The 19407-nt window shown below is 53.8% G+C and overlaps 1 protein-coding gene across 2 annotated transcripts; it reads left to right on the top strand.

The window, feature by feature from the left end:
• Positions 1–654: 654 nt before the first annotated feature.
• On the top strand, positions 655–15689 carry MMD2 (monocyte to macrophage differentiation associated 2). Of its 2 annotated transcripts, none has more exons than XM_069870423.1 (7): positions 655–743; positions 12210–12291; positions 12975–13135; positions 13230–13304; positions 13564–13665; positions 14237–14306; positions 15296–15689. In XM_069870423.1, the coding sequence occupies exons 1-7, from the start codon at positions 697–699 to the stop codon at positions 15308–15310; spliced, it is 552 nt and encodes a 183-aa protein (XP_069726524.1). In that variant the 5' UTR covers positions 655–696; the 3' UTR covers positions 15311–15689. The 2 variants fall into 2 exon arrangements, with proteins under 2 accessions (XP_069726524.1, XP_069726523.1); XM_069870422.1 differs by lacking the exon at positions 15296–15689 and adding an exon at positions 14875–15259.
• The last annotated feature ends 3718 nt before the right edge of the window (positions 15690–19407 follow it).

The following is a 19407-nucleotide window of genomic DNA, read 5'->3' as shown; positions in this document are numbered from 1 at the left end:
TCTCCCAAGCAGGACGGGACCGTGTGACGCTGGTGGGGGCCACGTTCTCCCCACTCCAGCCCCCCCACGGCCATGGGGCTGGGGCAGAGCCTCCCACCCTGCCGGGGCTTCTAGAAAATAATTGCAGGAGGGGCAAAGAAATCATTAAAATGCAATAAATAGAAGCAAAGCCCCCCCCAAAGCAAGTCCCTGGGGCTGGCGGGGGCATCGCGGAGCCCCCCGGGGGAGCGGGCAGGCTGCTTTCTCTTGCCCATCCCTCCCCCCGCCGTGCTTTAATCACATTTTCAATTCAAATCTGCTGCTATTTGATCCTCCGGGGGTGGCGACGGGGGGTGGGGGTGTATTTTTAGCTGTGCTTAAAGCCTCCGGGGTGGCTGAGGGGGGACCGCGCAGGTTGCTGCTGGCCGGGAAGAGTTGGACGGGATCCCCCCCCCCCCTTCCTCCCTTTATTCCTCCTCCTCCTCCTCCTCTTGCCTCCCCGCTCCCGGAGGTGGCCTTTGTTTTCCCCGTGTCGCTCTCCCGAGCAGCCAAAGGGTGGGGGGGACGCACGGACCGGCCGCCCCTTCTCCTGCCGTCCCCGCCCCGCGGGGGTTGGTGCGGGATCTCCCCCCCCCCCCCCCCCACTCTTTCCCCAGCCCCGGGGGCTGAGCTGCTGCCGCCGTCGCCCCTCCCGGGACCCCCCATGGCACCGCCGCGATGTTCGCATCCCGGCTCCTGGATTTCCAGAAGACGCGCTACGCCAGGTAAAGCCGTCGGGTCCCCGAGCCCCAGGGCAGCCCCTGCCCCACCCTGCTCGGCTCCCGGGGGGGTTTAGAGCCCCGAGGGAACCTTCAGAAGCTGCCCAGTGCGCCCCAAAACCCAGGGGAGGTGCGGGATGGGCTTTTGGGAGAAGGCTACCTACTTTTCTGCATCCCTAAGCGACTCCGAGCATCCTTAGGAGCCCTCGTTGCCTTTCGCTGGGTGGAACTTCACCGTTGTTCTCTGGCTGCCGGGCAACCAGGAGCCCAGCTCCCCTCCCAGACCTCCCGACGTGGCCCAGGGAACCCCTGCACCCAGGTGAAGCCCCCTCGGGGTAGTTCCCCCAGCCCGGACCCAGGGGCTCTGCAGGACTCCCGTGGGATGCACACGAGTGGTGGAACCTTCTCCCCCTCCGTGAAACACTCAGGGAGGTTCTCCAGCAGCAGCAGGGACTCTTTTTAAAAAGCTTAGGTACGCTAGGAAACCTCATGGTGTTACCTGTGCAGGGAGAAACGTGAGCACCGCTGGGCACGGGTCAGAGGGCACTCGGCCACACGCGGCTGTGGGATCAGATGTGATCTTGAGTCAGAAGATGATGGGTGATACGGGGACAGCAGCCACCCACAGCCCTCCAGCACGCTGGGTGGCCGAGGATGAGTCAGATCGTGCAGCTCTAGGTGACGTGTGGCCAGAAGGGGCTCAGAAGGGTGCTAGGGGTACTCAGTTTTTCTAGTCCCTGTGACTGTGGAGGCTTCTACAGGCTGGCACAGTTCCTCGGGGCATTCAGCTCTCCTGCTGCCACTGTCAGCCCCTCCGTGGTCCTCTTAGAGTCAGATACCAGAGGAAAACTTGTCCAGAAAGGAGTGGTGATGGTGTTTCTTGCCTGCTTCAGGCAGGACTTTCTCCAAGGGATGTTTACCTGAGCTGGGTAAGGGCAGGAGACCTCCCTCTTATGCCTCAAGCCATCAGCTCCTCTCCTTCTAGGTGTCCCAGAGGGAAAAATCCATGCCTGCATCTCCAAAAACTGCCCAAACCACGGGCACCTGCTCAAAGACAGTTTTGGTGCTGTCGCTGCCTCCCAATAACCCTTACCTGGGGGAGAGGCAGGAGGTACCCAGCAGCTCTGCACAATGCATCTAGCCTCAAACTCCACGTGAAAACAGAGAATTCAAAACTTTCTTTTGCCCCAGCTGGCATGCAGAGGACAGGGCCAGAGGCAGATGAAGCTGAGCAAAGCTCTGTACCCCCACCAGCAGGAGGAAACCCTTGCCTTTTGCCCCACAGCAGCAGTGCAGAGGCTCTTTAGGAGGCAGACCGCAGAGCAGGAGCTGCCCCCCGGCCTCCAGTACCCCCCAGAAGAACTCACCTGCCAGCGTGTTGCTTGATGTACCCAAAATCAGCATGCTCAGACCTGTCATGATCCTTTCTGGAGGCAACTTGTTAAATGGAGATGAGGCTTTAAAGAAAGCCTTGCAGGGAGAGAGCCGATGCGCAGAGCCAAAGCTGTGGGTCGTGGGAAAGGTCAGATCTGCAGGGCATCCTCTGACTCTCACTGGATGCCAGGCTGGATGGGGAGCAGGTGACAGGTACTCCCTTGGCTTTCATCCCAAGACACACTAAGGCAATTGCCAGCACATGATGCTAACCTACATCACCACAGATATCCTCTTAGCCTAGTGCTTAAAAATAACAGTTGGCTAATCCTCATCCCCTGACCACACACACCAGCTCTCCTCTCCACAGATACGCTCTGCTGTGGCATATCCTGAAAGAATCCCTGAGAGCTGCTCCTTCCTTTGTGCTACAGACACTCTTTGAGCTTCCCTTGCCCGTGAGCAACAAGGACCAGGATTCTGTGATGGGGATTGGGCTGAGTGGGAGCCACAGGACTCAGTGGCATGTGCCCTCTAAGGCAGTGGAAGCATCTTGCAGCATCTTTTCAGAGGATGAGAAACTCTTGCCTGTGGCCTTCTTTGTTTAAAAAAAAAAAAAAATTGCAGAAAGTTTTATTTGTGCCAGAAAAACCTGGAACAGCTTTGTTTTTAATGTTGTTTTATCCAATTTCGAGCGAGGACCAAGAAAGGAGGAACTTGGCTATTGATACACCTGCCAAAAGGAATAAATAAAGCACAGCGTGGTGATGAAAGACCTGTTGTGCAAAAGCTGCAGCGAAGGCACTGGGCTTTGAACAAAGAGATGAAAGGCAGCAGTCAATATGTGAGCACTTTTTGAACTGCCAGGAGAAAACTTGGAGCTGGAGGGGCACCAGAGTGTCCCCAAATCCCTCCTGGCTGGGCTCCAGAGATGAAGCATCGTGGCTGGAGCAGAGGGGAAGAAAGCAAAAAGCTGTCACTCTGGTGGGAATAGGCAATGCCATTTGAGCAGGTTGTGGTTATAAATGAGGCTGGCTGTGGTTTCTGCTGTGCTACAGGGTCCACGAGGCTCTTCCATCATCTGCCTCCATGGGGAAAGGGAGTTAGAACGTGCTGTTGGTGCAAGGCTTTTCCTGTTGCTTGCAGCCTGCAGGATGGCGAGTGATATCCATCTCCTGCCCCACAGGCCAAATTCAGCCACGAGGCTGGCAGCAGCACACAGTGACAGGGTGTGAGCAGATGCGATTCCTCCTGCTTCATCCACCAGATAGCCTGGGGGCGGAGTGTGTAAATAACTGTCTCTTCTTCCCTTTCTCCCAGCCTATAGACATGGTGCTGGTCTCCTCACAGAGCAACAGATTGGTGCAAGCTGTATCCCTAAACTCATCAGCCAGGTTACGCTGAGTTGGTAACGGATCCCTCCCCTCCACTGGCTTTGCCTCCACTTTGGCCCAGTTTTTCCCTGGATATGGTCTGGTGCCCATGTATCTGTGGATCAAGCCCAGTCAGCCCACAGGGGTGCAAAATGCTTCCTGGACTTTAGCCATCCGGAGCTGTAATTGAAAGGAAACATGATTAAGCAGAGAGCTGCTGGATCTGGCGAGCTTCAGTGGCTCCAGATCAGCCAGTGGAGAGGACTTTGCTAGGAGCTGCAGGCTGCACAGGGCACTGAATCATCCCAATAAACTGAAAGCAGTTCATGACTTGATTTGTTCATGTAAAAGACTCTAAATCTTATTGGGTTTGCTTGCCTTGCCCTGCGCATGGTGGAACAGCCAGGAAAACCCACATTAATTTCTCAGCCCAGAAGAAGCAGGAGGTTAGGGAGAGTTGATGCCTCTTGTAGGTGCATTGTCCAGGCTTCTCCTCACCTGCCTGGTGTCCACAACGTAACTACTGGCACATCCTTACTGGCACAAGAGGATGGAGAACTGAACTGTACGCTTGCTTAAAGCAAATCCTCAGTTTGGGAAAAGGCAGTTGGGAAGACCTCCGTGTTGCTCCCTACATCTGTAATTACTGAGCAAGGAGACATTTGCTGATGACTCTACCAGCATCTCCAAGCAAGAGAGGGAGAAGAGAGCCAGCAGGAATAGGAGAGAGGGAAAACATTGGGGTGTTCAGCCCCCAAACACAAGAAAAACAATGCCAGGCTAATAGCTCGAGCAAAGCTACTGCATTGGGAAGAATTGGACCCCCTTTGCTTTGTGATGAAAGTGCAAGCAGCCCTCTTCTGCTCCCACACATAGAAAGATGCTTTTCAAGAGCTCTGCTTCCCCCACAGCCCACATGGGATGAAGCACTGAGAAGGGAAATGCTTTCAGCATTGGTATCACAGCTTGGAGCTGCTCAAGAGGCTGAAGCTCCTCCCCGTGGAAGCACAAGCATCAGCCCTGTCCCACCATCCCCAGCACGATCTGCCAGACTTCCCCTCGCCGCAAAAAGCACTACTCCAAGGGGAGTGCCTTTTTTGGGAGTCCCCAAAATACCTAGGGAAACCAGGCTCACCTGATGTCACTGACCAATTCCTTATTGGTTGCTCTGCGGGCACAGATTGACTCATACACCCTCTTAAGATAGCACTGGTATCTCAGGCAGGTTTAGATGCACAGGGCACAGTTATCATTTGAGGCAGGTATTTGGAAGGCAACAAGTACCCAGAGCATCATTTGCAATGGGGTATTCCCTCGAAACGCTCCTTTAACTCCTTTGGGAGGGTTGGAGGACCCAGCCGGACAGGCTCAGGTGGGGATGACAGCACTGGAGATACGCAGCATTAGGCAAGGTGAGCCCCATGTCTCGTGGTTTGGGGGAAAGGACAGTCTCTTGGCTGCCTAGGAAACAGATCCCCGATGGTCTTTTCCTTCCTTCAGCTGGTGTTGGATATCAGCCTGATGTGATTCTCTGGCACATGTCACTCTGGCCAGCCTCATGAGGCAGCAGCCAACTTGATGCATGGGAAATTCAAGCTGCTGCCCAGCACAGCAAGTTGGTGAACACAAGAAACAGGGCTCTGCCAGGACTGCTCCCAGGCTCTCCTCGCTTCTCACACCCCCAGCTCCACAGCTAAACAAAGCAGTGCAAACCAACTACAGCTCCTAGAGAAAGGAAGGGAAAAGAGCACGACTGTTATTTCAGTTCATTGCTCTTGCAGAGTGCTTTGCTGCAGTGGAAAAAGGAGATTGGTTGGGTACCCAGAGAGGTGCTGCAAAGTGGTGGCTGCTCAGAGCAGGGGCTGTGCAAGGCAGAGAGGCACAACCAGACACACAGATCTCAGGTCTCCCTTTGCCATTGTCCAGGTGAAATTGAACCTCAATCCTATTTTTGTCTAATGTTCATAATTCAGAGTCCAACAGGCTCTATGCAATACACCAACTTCTCATGATAACACAATACCACAAGCGTCACGTGCCTGGTGTTTGCTTCAGATGCCAATTAGTTATGCTGAGCAGTGCTGACCTTCAGGAGAGTTTGGATCCAAGTCTGTGTTCTTGTTCAAGCTTATAGTCAAGGCTTGCTACTGCTGAGGGAAGGATTTTGTACAGAGAGAGATCAGCAGGTCAGGGGCAAGGAGTTACCTCCTCTGCTGCGCTCAGCAGCACTGGCTGGTACCACAGCATCAGACACAGCCCTGCGCTCTGTTGTGAATAATACTAATAGAAATCCTAATATCTATTTGCCTGGCTGGTGGAATGCATGATTCTCCCTCTGTGCCTTTGTTATCCGAAGGCATTTGCTGAATAATTTACCGACATCATTTGTACTTGAGCAGCATCCAGGAATTCCCAACGAGAGGCAGGCTCTGTCTCTCGGGGGATGCTATGGGGAGATGTTACAGAGCTGAGAAACCACAACTTGCCCTTGTAATTTCACAGTCACAGTGGCAGCCGGGGTTAGAGGCTCCAGACCCTAGACTGCCCAAATCCTCTGCAGCAAGCAGGGGGCTGGTGGTCATGCTCACTCCTGCCTACCTCATGCTGCTGCAGAATTTAACCCAGCAGAGCCAGCTCAGGATTTGTCCTGCTAACTTCTGTGCTCAGCGCAACACCAGCAAGGCAACAAGGAACATTAACAATGCCTTCCTAAACAAGCAAAGAGAAAATAACAATTTTCAGTTCTGGAAACAGTCCTCCTAACAGTCACGAAACACCTGGGACATCAGAGTCATTTTGTGAGTAATCAGCTGTTGTTGGAGGTCTCATGAGTACCAAATGAAACAAGAAGTCCCAGCTCAGGAGGTAATTTGGGAAACACTCACCAATCCCATCTGTTGTGAATAAACAAACAGCTCTGCTGTAGTTGCAGGGTCATGAATTGCCTTGGAAGAGTTTGAGATACTGTCCATGTAAAGAGCAGAAAGTCTGCTGGAGGAAAAAAATAAATATCCCTGCAGAGACTGGGAATATGGACAGCTATGACCCTCTTGGGAATTACCTGCTGAATTTCCACCTACCCACCAAGCCCTCCTAGACATCTATGGTCTCTCACTGGTGCAGAAATAGTCTTTGCCTGCACCCAGCCTGGGTTGAAGCCTCCTGTGGCTTTCTCTGCTAAGGTAAGGAGCAAAGAACAGGAATCGGCTCTACCCTTGTTGTGGTCCCTGGCGTACTCGGGGAGGTAACAGCAGTGTCTTGCCTCCTGCCAGCCTTGGCTCCTCATATACCCAGGAGGTACGTACATACATGAGGAGCCAAGGCTGGCAGGAGGCAAGACACTGCTTCTATTTCCCCAAGTACAGCAGGGACTGCTGCTGTGGCATCAGGCTGTGCCAAGGGGATTGTCACTGTCCCTTCACAGGGGACATTTCAGGGCCAGGCACAGCATGGACACAGCTGAGCACATGGTCCCCATCCAGGAGCATCTCCAAGTCGGCAAGCAGACTTGTTTAGCACTTCTTATGGCCCACAGGCTGTATAGTGCCAGGGGGTGGTCTGCAGCCAGCCCAAGGTGTATCCACACATCAGAGCACTGGGAACAAGCAAAACTGGGATGAGAGTAACCAGACGTGATAAATGAACATTCAGTCTACAGCCCGTTTTGACTTGCTTTGTGGCAGCAAGGCTTGCACTAGGGGCATCTGTGCAGGTTACTCCAGAAATCTGGGGATCTGCTATTTTACCCATAAGAAAGGTTGAGATGCTGGTTTAGATGAAAAGCCTTTCAGTTTACTGCTTCAGTTGCTTCATAGCCAAGCTGCCAGCTCTTTGCACGATGCCAGCAAGCAGTACAAAAGAAAATACTGTGCCATCTTGCTGCTACTCATGTGGGATGGGCTGGATTCAAAGGAGAAGTCCACAGAGCAGGCTTGTCCTGGCTGTCCCTTCTCTCCCAGCCCAGAGAACCAACCCGCAAGCACACAACATGTGCAGCTCAGTTTTCCAAACCAGGAACACCATATGTTAGCGTAGGAGCAGGCATGGAACTAGAGGTTTCAGCTCTGAACAGGGTGCCATGCAGCCACACACAGGCCCGCGTGGGTGGCTCTGCAGATGGCAGCGCTGTGCAGCATTAGCTTGAGCCTTTGCATTTCTGCTTCTCAGTGGCAAACATCCCTATGTCAATGTGCAGGAGAGAAAAGCAGAATTTCTGAACTGCTTCTGGGCTGGGTAAAGCAGCTGGGTGGTACTGCAGAGTTTGGGGGCTCTGCACCAGTAGCTGCCAATCACGGTGGACGTGGAAGGGCTACCAAACTTTTCCCACGTCACTGAGTTGATAAATTGACGTCTTGGACTCAAGGGGATTCTGAGCACATCCCTGCTGTCCTGCTCCATCTCCTGCATCGTGGGACCGTGCCCTGCCCATGAGCAGCACTCAGAGCCCTGCGCTGCACCATCGCACACAGCTCCCCGGGACTAAGCTAATTATGAATCACAGAGCAGCTCAAGGGGATGAAGCCTCTTACCAGGGACTGCAGCTGGAGCGTTACCAGATTATGGATCAGAAGCAGAGCACACACCAAGCCCCAGCTTACAGAGATGCCGCTGCAGTTCACACGTGAGCGCACGCCTGAGGACCAAGCCCTGGCATCTGCACTGAGCATGCAGCCTCTGGGCTCATTAGAGCATATCCAGATCGTGCACTGAAGAGGAGTATGGGGTCACTCTTCCCTACAGGGACACATCTGCTTTATCACTGTCATTTCAGTCATACCAACACTTGTTCTACCAAAGGACAACCCGAAGAGCCCCAGCAGGACTTACCATCACTGCTGGTCAGCACCGACAAAAGGCTTGCTCCATCCTTCCTCTCTGACAAGATGCCACCATCAGGATATAGTCCTTCGACAGCTTCTCTGTTACTTAAAAAAACAGCATTGACATGCAATTACAAGGAGAAATCCCCTCAATTTGCAGTCAACTATCTGGCAGCAGGGAACACAGCCTGGAAACACCCCAGCTGCTGGGGCAAGAGGGAGAACACACAACAAACCAGCACCCCACCTCCAAAGACATTAAGCCAAGCCCTGAGGAAGCCCAGCCCTTTTATAAGCCATTTGCAGGTCAAACTTGTAAAAATTAGCTGGTTTGGGGAGATTCACATCACCTGGGAGCAACTTTGGAGATGCCAGGTGCTCCTTCATCCCTCCAGCACACAGTGCAACACACGGCTCTGGCACCTGGTGCTTTATGGCTTGTGAAGGGGACGTGGTGGCTCTTCAAGTGTCACAGCTATGGCCACAGCCTTGGCTATGAATAGGGGGATCCTCAACACACAGATACTCAGCCACACATCGTGTGTGTAGTCTGATTTATAGCAGGGTTGGGGGTGTCAGGTGCAGGACTGGCTTCTAGCAAGAGAAGGGATGAGCTGCTCAATGGGAGTAGAGGCAACTGCCAGCTCACACCTCCCCATCCATATCTGAGTGGTGATTTTACACCTTCCTCACATTAGACTTCCACCAGCTTGCCTAGAGGATATCACAATGATTATCCATACACAGAGAGGGGGAAAGGGTGGCATCTGTGGCAGAGGCCAGGCAGAGAGTCAGTATTGAAGACAGGACTAAACCCCATCTCTCCCAAACGCAGCCTGACCTGGGTCTCCATTAGTGCTGTTCCCCATGTGTGCAGGTCACAGCTTTCCTGCAGTGTCCCACAGCTCTGTCTGCGTGAGTGTGTGGTGCCTGTGGAGTGGCTGATGCAGGTTTTCTTGGTGCGCTCAGAAGCTCAAATGCTCCACGTGGCCCATCCTGAGGAATAATTTAATTTAATCCCCCTTTTACCTTCTTTGACCCACCCTGGCAAAGCAAGAGACAGGCAGAAATGCTTGATTTTTTGAGGTCAGAACTTTGTTCTTGGGAAGGAGTCTTCCAAAAAACTCAAAAAAACGCCATCCCAAAGCCACAAAAAGAGAGTGGGAGAAAGAGAAGGAGAAAGGAACAAGCTTGGGAAGCCGGCTCTGCACTTTGCCCCGTCTGCCTGGGACAAGGGTCTCTTTGTTTCTGCAGCCGGAGCCTGCTGCACTGGCCCTTTTCAGTCTCCCTCCCTGGGAAAGGGGCCAGGGGGAAGTAGGCACAAGCAGGGCAAGGCAAAAACCCTCGGGCTGCAGTGAATAACCCGTGCTCGGATCCCATCAAACCTCCCATCTTCATATAGCCGGTCTGTGTAGCATTTGCCAGAAATGGCTCTGGGAAAAAAAAGTGCCCGGGAGCTCCTTAAGTCTCTGCTTCCCATGCACCATCCCTGAAAATGAACGTGTTGGTATTTCTGCTGTACCCAGGCTTGCCCAGCACTTTGCAGGCAGGTCCCACATCCACGATGCTCCTTCTCGTGTCCTTCACGAATGATGCTTACTAGAAAGCAGAGCAGGGAAACAAGAGTAATCTTTCCCCCAGTCAAAAAAAATATCCTCCTTAAGGCTATTTCTCCCTCCAGGAAAAGCAGATGTTTGCAGCGTGTGGCACCAGCATGGCTTTGGGCTTCAGGGATGCATTGCTGTTTGACATCATCCTTTGGGGATGGCAGGGGTGGCCCTTCTTGGGACGGAGCTAGGGAGGATATTTGGACCCCAAGGGTCTCTTCCCAAAGGGTCTAAACACCCCTTAACCCTGGGGAGGGGCTGTGAGAACCGGGCCCATTGCTGCTCCCTGTTACTGCTCTGAACAGCAACTGCCAGAACGGAGGGGAGATGGTGAGGGGATTTCTTAAAACAAATAAATTCAAGGAAAAGGCCTCAAATATGTTTCCTCAGCAACTGTGACATCACGCAGGATGTCTGGTCTTCCCCCCTCCACCACCTTATTATTAAAAGGGAAAAGAAAGGGAAGCAGAAAGCAAAGGGGAGCTGGGGACAGTCTCCTGGCAACGCTGGGGACATTACTGACTTGCTGCCAGGGGCACGTGGCTCTGCCGCGGGGAGCTCAGACAGCCTGGTGGCTGGAGTGGCCGGATGGGGAGGGCATCCCTGGTGTCCACTGGGATGGAGGCAACTTCATGCCAGGCACAGCCACGTCCCCAGGGAAGCCCAGTTGCTTCCTGGCCACGACCTTGCAAAGCCCTGATTTACCTAGCACAGGTCCTGGGTTTGCAGAGTGGTGGGAGCTTAAACCCCTCTGTGTTCCCCTCTTAATTCAAGATATTTTTTTGGTGATGGTGACCATGCTTCTTGCCAGGGTGCTGGGGTCTGGCTGGAGTCAGGGCAGGGGCTGGGGGCTCAGCACAGGCTGTCACTGCTGCCTGCTCAAGCCTGCTGTGGCCACGCTCCCCCCAGCTCAAATCCTTGTTATTTGAGCTATTTAATCCACCCTGGCTCACTTGTAATGGAGAGCAGTGAACAGCTCAGGCAGAGGAGCCTGCGTGGGCATGAGTGGCTTGGGGATGGGAAGAGGGGACTTCTGCTGCCTTTCACAGTGCCTAGACCGAGGGTTCATCCTGCACCCAGCAGTAAGGTTCTACTGGACCCCGAGGCTCCTCAGCCCAGCTGTGAAACACGCTGCAGATGGTGCTGGAGCCGAGAGCAAACGGGGTCAGAAAGCAATTAGCCCAGGTCCTGCAGGGCAGCCCTGCCGGCGCCCGCTCAGCTTGACTGTCTTGACCCGAGTCACAGCAGAAAAGGGTCTTTAAACCACTGATTGCCAGGAGCAGGCAGGGAAGGATCACTCTCTATTCCCTTTCGCTAAGCCTTCACTGCTGGCACCTGCCAGAAGAGGATGCTGAAGAAGGCAGCTCTTTGCCCCGACCTGTTATCATGGATGCAAATTTAATTTGCCTTTTAATGCAGTGTTACGTGCCTAGCAATGGACTAGCCAAGCCTGATACTATTTTTTATCACTCTGTGTTGATCCGACAGGGGAAATTGATCCATTCTTCTGAACACCAAGAGCAAGCTGATACCTCAAGCTAAGAGAAACAGAAATAAAGATACCAGTTTCCAAGTTTCACAGAAAGGGTCATTGGGCACTGGCAGAGGCTGCCCAGGGAGGGGGTTGAGTCAACTTCCCTGGAGGTGTTTAAGGGATGGGTGGACGAGGTGCTGAGGGACATGGTTTAGTGATTGATGGAAATGGTTGGACTCGATGATCCGATGGGTCTTTTCCAACCTGGTGATTCTGTGATTCTATGATTGAAGGGAGGGTGGTGCATTTCCCCGCTGCAGCAACCTGTGTGGGGATGTGCAGCCCCTGTGGGCAGGAGGCAGATGCAGATGGTACCCAGAAACTGAAGGTGTCCTGGAGGATAGCCAGGTTGGAGCTGGGTGTACTTCTATGACATGAGGGTATCATCGCTAGATGGGTCAGGAACCCGCAGCAGGTCTCGCTGTGTGTCCTCTTCACTGCTGGGGCTCTTCCTACGGCTGCTGTGACTGCCCTCTCCTGCCCACAGCAGCAGGCAGAGCTGGCTCCTGCCTTCTGCTCTCCAAGCAACGGCAGCTACCAGGAAATGCTTTAGCTAGAGCCGTAGCACCTGGGGTGCTGGCATTTGGAGCCAGCTCGATGGACAAGCTGTGCCCAGCGTCGAGGTCACTTCTGCAGGAAAGCCAGAACAAAGCCAAGCTGAAGTGGGGCTCCAGGCTGGGGTGTCGGTGGGTGTCCCTGTGCAGACCCCTCTAAGAGGGCTTTTCCCTGAACCCCACCCTCTAAGCATGTTTCTCTCCCTGCAGGTTCATGAATCACCGTGTCCCATCCAACTGCAGGTACCAGCCAACAGAGTATGAGCACGCAGCAAACTGTGCCACACATGCGGTGAGTCCCTGTCCCTATCCTGGGCTGAGGCAAGATGGTATTCAGCTCCCTGGGGATCTCCTGCAGACCCTCAAGGAACACTTAAAAATGTCCATCTTCAGTCCCGGAGCAACTGCTGAGGGTCTTAGGGCTGTGATGAGGTAGATGTGGCCCAGATTCTCCTGGGGAGTGGGGATGTTCTCCCTCCTTCTGCCCTAGGAAGCTGGTGTGCATCTCCCTTGCTCTCACCCACCATGTCCCCGTGGAAGCTGGCCGTGGGCTTAGCAGAGAAGTATTTTGCAAAAATTTCACTCCCTGAAATTGGAGTGTTTTTCACAGCAGAAATGATGACAGGCACCCCATGGGGCTGCCTACGCAACGGTGGGAAGTGAGCACTCCTCACATCAAGGTTTCCCTCAGGAGCTGGCAGCTCCCACTCTGAGCCATGGGAGATGATTCAGAGGTAGCCATCCTCCTTGTTCCTTCCTCCTCCTCCTCTCTACCTCCACCTGGAGAAGCTATTTTGGAGCTGCACCATGCAGGAAGAGACCCTGTCCGGCTGGTGCGGGTGGCCAGCCTGCCCCTTATGGGTGGTAGCTTTGACCAGAAGTTAAAGAAACACCTAAAACGCAAAGCAGAGACTATATTACAGCCGCTTGATGGAAATGCCGAGAGTCAACAACAGGTTTGCTTCTCTCTTCCAGCTGTGGATCCTGCCCAGTATCCTTGGCAGCTCCATCCTCTATGTCCTCTCTGATGACCAGTGGGAAACTATCTCAGCCTGGATCTATGGCTTTGGCTTGTCCAGCCTCTTCATTGTGTCCACTGTCTTCCACACCATCTCCTGGAAGAAGAGGCATCTTAGGTACCAGTCCTGATTGCTCGGGTCAGAAAGGGGTAGAGGGTCTGGAGGCCCTTCGTGCCACGTGCTGTGACCTGTCTGTCTGTCCGTCCTGCAGGACTGTGGAGCACTGCTTGCATATGTTTGACAGGATGGTCATCTACTTCTTCATTGCGGCATCATACGCTCCCTGGTGAGTTGCTGGTGGGTGGGGGCCATCTCTTGGACCCACTGGAGGGCAGAAAAACCAGAAAATAGGATTTTGGCTTTACTCAAGGCCGTATTCTACATCTTTCCACAAAGCCTCCCTTTTCTGTAGATTTCAACCCCTTTAAGCTGAATTTACAAGTTGGGAAGACCCTTTGGTGGGACAGCCATGGGGGTTGGGGCAGCATTTCTCTGGACTAGGGTGCTGCCCTGGACCCACCTCAGCACAGACCTGGGTCTTGCAGGCTGAACCTGCGAGAGTTGGGTCCCTGGGCTTCCCACATGCGCTGGATCATCTGGATCATGGCATCTGGTGGGACCATCTACGTTTTCTTCTTCCATGAGCGGTGAGTGCCTTTACCTGGCCCTGTGCTGGTGGATATTGCAGAGCCCAGCTCAGCTCTGCCAGCCCCTCTTAACACCCCAACAGCAGTCAAGCCGTGGGGGAGAGCAAGAAGGATGGAGACAGACAGACAGGCAGGCATATAGATAGATAGATAGATACAGGGTCCCTGGGGCAGCCTCCTGGTCAGCTGGCAGTGGAGAACTTCCTTAAACCACATCCTTCCCCATCTGCACCTTGGTTTGAGGAGCTTTGGTGGGAGGGATGTGGGAGCAGGGATGTGCTGCCATGAGTTGCTTCTTCCACATGGTGGCACCAAATAGAAAGCAAAGAGGCCCTAGATGTCTCCTCGATGCTCCCGGCTCTGAGCTGGCAGCTGCCAAGCCAGGGTGGAGGTCCATCACCCCAGGAGCAGGGTGCCAGCCCTGGCACAGTGATGTGGCTCTCGCATGAGGACATGAGAGCTGCTGCGGTGGCACCTCCACCACTTTTCCTATAGCACAGCCACTGCATTACAGGCATAAAACTCAACGCTCTTTGCACCTTCCTCCAAGCAGCTTCTCTGTTGGTCGCAGGTACAAGCTGGTGGAGCTGGTGTGCTACGTTATTATGGGCTTCTTCCCTGCCTTGGTCATTCTCTCCATGGTAAGTCTCTGCTGGGAAGCACGCAGGCTCAGTGTGAGAGAAATCCCCGTGGGGCAGTTTGTTTCTGGTGGGTTGGTAATAAACAGTTGGAACTGTTTATTTTTTTAGGCAAAGGTTTTGTAACATGGTGGGCAACCAACAGGCTGCGGGTGATGGGCGAGTGGCCATGGTGGGTTTCACTCACCTGCCTGACCCCAAACAGCCCACAGGAGCCTTGGCCCCACACGTCTCTGGCTAGTGACACCCTGGGTTTGGCTACCAGAGCCTTTAGCGTCCAGGCTGTGTGATGGACAAAGCCAGCCCCAAATGCTATGTAGTCCAAGTTGGTTTTGCAAGTGGTTTGGGTGCCTAGCAGTTACTGTGTGCACCTCCAGCAGACTTGCTGCCCACGCTCCGTTGGTTCAAATCCTCCCAGCAAAGCGGGGCTGCTGGGTCCCCACCGCAGCAGAAGGCAGGGCGAGGGTCCTGCTTGCACCCTGCAGCTAGGGCCACATTTCTTGTCCTGATGAAGTGGTGGGGAAAGGGCAGGCATGCTGCAGCTGAGCCCCGTCTCCCTGCATTCTCCCAGCCCAACAGGGATGGCCTCCCCGAGCTGGTGGCCGGTGGACTCTCCTACTGCCTGGGCATGGTCTTCTTCAAAAGCGACGGCCGCATCCCCTTCGCCCATGCCATCTGGCATCTCTTCGTGGCCATCGGAGCTGGCATCCACTACTACGCCATTTGGAGGTACCTCTACCGGCCCGATGCGATGGAGGCTAAAACGTCCTGGTAGATGCCTCAAAGACTTCATTTGCACCAAGCAGCACATGCAGGCGTGGACAGGAGCAGGGAGGCAGCTCGGGCTGTGGGCTCACCCCGAATCACCTGCTCACTCTGTGGGCAGCAGCCACCAGTGCCCTTCCCGCAGGGTCAGGAGAGCCTGGAGGTTGATTTTAAACAGGTTTTGGTTTTTTTTTTTTAACCTTGGGAACTGTTTATTTTTTTTTTAGGCAAAGGTTTTGTAACCTGGTGGCCAACAGGCTGTGGGTGATAGGGGAGTGACCACTCACCGGGGAGGCTTCACTCACCTGCCTGACCCTGAGCAACCCACTGGAGCCTTGGCCCCACATGCCTCTAGCTAATGACACCTTGGGTTTGGCCACCAGAGCCTTCAGCATGGGCCACCCATAGGACTTGTGCTGTTGGGGAAGGGGGAGAGACCTGGCCCTTTTCCCCTGGGGTGCCTGGGGATGTGGCTGCCCCAGCCAAGGAGGGGGGCATGCTGACACCACCCCAGCTTGGCTCCTAAATGGTCCTCGGTCATGCCAGTGTTAGCTGCCCCCTCCCAGGTTCTTGATGGGAAGGTCCAGAGTCAACAAAGCCTTACATGGAATTGAAACTTGAATGTCTTCCAGGGCTCCCCAGAGTCTACAAACCCCTTTCTCTATGCCAGTATTAAGTGCACAAATCTGTACACCCCCCCTAGATGGGCCCTTGGAGTCCCTACAAACCTTTTCTCCCCAGGGCACTTTGTTATCCTCTCCAGTCCTGGTGCTGGCAGCAGCCCTGCAGTGTGGACCTGCTCCCAGGCTCTGCTGCACATGTGCCTTTGCCTGGTAGGGAGCAGAGGGGGGATCCTGCTCCCACATCCACCTGGATGGGGTCAGCCCAACCGCATCAGGGGGGTTTCTTTCTCCTCAAGTGAACCTCCTTGGATTAGGATCACAGGGCACCTGCCTTCTCTGCTCCCAGTTTGATGATGAGTCTCTTGCATAGTATCAAATTTAACTTCACTTTTAGGAGGATTTCTGGCATTCCTGGGAATGCTACAAGGAAAATTCTCATCCATGTGTTGGATCCTAGAAGTTGAGCTGTGATGGGGAGGTTCTAGTAATGCTTGGTTTTTAAACCCCTAACGACAGCTACAGAAGTGCACCCCGAGGCAGGATAATGGGTCATGGAGCCCCTGCCCAGCCGTCAGGAGCAGCCCTGATGTTGCTGGATGGAAAAAACCACACCTGGTCCTGCTCCCCATACACACTGATAGAGCTGCTGGAGCCTGGAGTGTCTGGTGTGTGCGAGGCTCTGTGCAGGGAGCCGATCAGCAGAACAGCTCTGCTCCCTGCCCTGCCTGCACCTTCCCTGGGAACCCCTGAAGACATTGATTTCCCATCATTTCTCTTTGGCCTCTTGATTAATCACATCTGCAGCGGTCTCAGTGTGATGTGGCAAGCAAAGGAGATTTATGGCCACTGTCCCGCATCTCCTGTTTCTCTGGCAGTGCATCAAGGAGCTGAGTTCCCAGCTCTGTCCCACCTCCTGCAGAGTTTAGGATCCCTCCAGCCTCCAGTGCCATGCCATTTTGCAGCAAATAACCAAAGAGAAACCAGTGTGAGCCCGGTCTCTGCTGCTGCCTCTTCAGACTCCCAGGTCCCAGCCCTTGCTCCATCATCTACCACAGATGGAGAGGTGGAGAAGGCACCTGGGCAATCCCAAACGCAAATACAGGCAGGGCAGAGAATGGATTGAGAGCAGCCCTGAAGAGAAGGACTTGGGGTGCTGAGGGATGAGAAGCTCAGCTTGAGCCAGGATTGCATGCTCACAGCCCCAAAGGCCAACTGAATTGTGGGCTGTATTAAAAGAAGCGTGACCAGCAGGGTGAGGGAGAGGATTCTGCCCCTCTACTCTGCTCTCCTGAGACCTCACCTGGAGTCCTGCATCCAGTTCTGGAGTCCTCAGCACAGGAAGGATGTGGATGCATTGAAGCGGGTCCACAGAGATGATCTGAGGGCTGGAGCACCTGACATAGGAGGACAGGCTGAGGGAGTTGGCCTGTTTAGCCTGGAGAAGAGAAGGCTCTAGGGAGCCCTTAGAGGAGCTTTTCAACACAGAAAGAGGCCCTACAGGAAAGCTGGGAAGGGCCTTTTTATCAGGGAATGCAGGGACAGGATGAGGGGCAATGGTTTTCAGCTGAAAGAGGAGAAATTTAGATTAGATACCAGGGAGAAATGTTTTTCCTGTGGGGGTGGGGAGGTTCTGCACAGGTTGCCCAGAGAATTGGTGGCTGCCCCATCCCTGCAGGTGTTCAAGGCCAGGTTGGATGGGGCTTGGAGCCCCTGATCCACTGGGAGGTGTCCCTGCCCGTGGCAGCGGGTGGGACAGGATGGGCTTTAAGGTCCCTTCCAATCCAAGCCATTCTATGATTCTATGATTCTAAGGATGAGCTGTGAGTAACTGACAGTTGGTGGAGCATGTTTGGGGTTGGAATAGTGGGATATGGGGTCCCAGAGTGGGAGCTGCCATTTTTGTTGTCTCTGTGCCTCAGTTTCCCTGTCTGTAAAATGGGGGTGAAGACACCGACCTACCTCACAGGGCTCATGTGAGGACCCTGTGAAGCACTTAGGGGATGACTGGTGTTTACAAATGTGGGCTTCAATTTACATTGAGTTTAGGGAACCGGATTCCCAGAGCCACTGTGGGGCATGGTGGCCACTGCGGCTCTGCGTGCCTGGGTCTCTTCCCCCTCTGTCACCTGGGGACCTCACTCCCTAGGGACAAATCGTGCACACAGCTGTCCCAGATGCCAGTGAAACACCCCCTGGCTTGGGCTGAGGATACTCAAGGACCATCATCGTGCTTTGTCCATGGGCTTTGCCCCATGGGATTTATTTCAGAAGCCATTTTGCTGTTGGGAGCTTTTGGCCCTAAATCCACCCGGGGCTCCTGATGGACAGGGAGGTGCCAGAAGGACCTTTCCAAGGCCACTTTGTCTCAGCCTCCTGCTGAAAACCCAGGGCAGGGCAGGTGCCCGGTGGGAATGGGTGGATGGGCTCTAGCAGGGATATCACCACCCTGCCTTGAGCCCAGATATGCTGAGTGGGCTTCTCCACAATTGAGAAGTCCCCCCCTTTTCCCTTGCTTTCTGAATTCCTTCCCCTGCAAAGCAGTGTGGGAGGCACAGAACAGGATATCGGATTGTCCTCCTATTTTATACTAATTTTAAACAACTTGTAACATTGATGATGTCTGTGGAGGAGGGTTTGAGGGATCTTTTCAGCATCTCGTGTTTTTCACTGTCCATTCTTGTTTGATTGGTATTTTATATTTAACACGATATCGGATCAAATTAAAAACAAATGTAAGGAAGATAACGCTAGTGAATGTTTCCTGTGGAGTAGGATTGAAATAAAAACTCAAGATACCTCACTAATGCCTGCTTGTTAAATCAAAATGAGTTTTCCTGCAGTATCTGGAAATAAATCCATTTTCTCTCTGACTTGCCCCACATGGCATCGCTCCCTGGTGACGAGAGGAACCACTCAACCAGCTGCAGTGAAGTCCTCCTCACGGCAATGAGTGCTGAGCACTGATTCACCTCAGTGCATGAATGACATTGCCATCTGCTGGTTCTCCTTGCCTGGGGGGTGACGGGGGGCAGTGCTGCTTTGCCTTTTGCACCAGCTGTGTGGAGAACTTCGGTGAGGCCGGCTGAAGGGCTTGCCAGCATCTCACAACCGTGGTTTCAGCATAAAACCCTGCCTGCCTGCTCTGGCCCTGTCGTTTCCCCTCCTGTGGGGGAAGGTTTGAGCTGGGGAGGTTTTCCTGCTTCCAGAGGCAGCTGAACTTACCCCGAAACCTGACCCGCAACTTCTACCTCACCCATAGTTTCTTTGCTGCTGGAGGTTTGGCTGGACTGGGAGCAGCCTGATCCAGCGGGAGGTGTCCCTGCCCATGGCAGGGGGGTTGGAAATGAAAATAGGCTTTAAGGTCCCTTCCAACCCAAGCTGTTCTGTGATTCTATGATAAAGGGCACCTAGCAAGAGGATGGAGACACCCTTTTAACGAGGAGCCACATGGAAAAGACAAGGGGGAATGGGTCTAAGTTGCTTCTGGGAAGATTCTGGTTGGATTGCAGAAGAAGAATTACCTGGAGGAGAAGGACGTGGGGGTGTTGGTTGACAGCGACTGAACATGAGCCAGCAGGGGCCCAGGTGACCAAGGCCAACGGCATCCTGGCTTGGATCAGAAACGGCGGGACCAGCAGGGCCAGGGAGGTTCTTCTCCCTCTGGACTCGGCACTGGTGAGACCGCTCCTCAAATCCTGTGTTCAGTTCTGGGCCCC

Source organism: Phaenicophaeus curvirostris, chromosome 16, assembly GCF_032191515.1.
Source record: "Phaenicophaeus curvirostris isolate KB17595 chromosome 16, BPBGC_Pcur_1.0, whole genome shotgun sequence".
In the NCBI taxonomy this organism is placed as follows: Eukaryota; Metazoa; Chordata; class Aves; order Cuculiformes; family Cuculidae; genus Phaenicophaeus; species Phaenicophaeus curvirostris.
This window is presented reverse-complemented; position numbering and strand designations above follow the sequence as displayed.

What these genes read in the sequence shown, in the direction of transcription:
- MMD2 (XM_069870422.1), top strand. Translation starts at nt 697, where the DNA reads ATGTTCGCATCCCGGCTCCTGGATTTCCAGAAGACGCGCTACGCCAG. An exon ending in CAGAAGACGCGCTACGCCAG is followed by an intron (nt 744 to 12,209) that starts GTAAAGCCGTCG and finishes CTCTCCCTGCAG; the next exon opens with GTTCATGAATCACCGTGTCC. An exon ending in GCGGCATCATACGCTCCCTG is followed by an intron (nt 13,305 to 13,563) that starts GTGAGTTGCTGG and finishes TGGGTCTTGCAG; the next exon opens with GCTGAACCTGCGAGAGTTGG.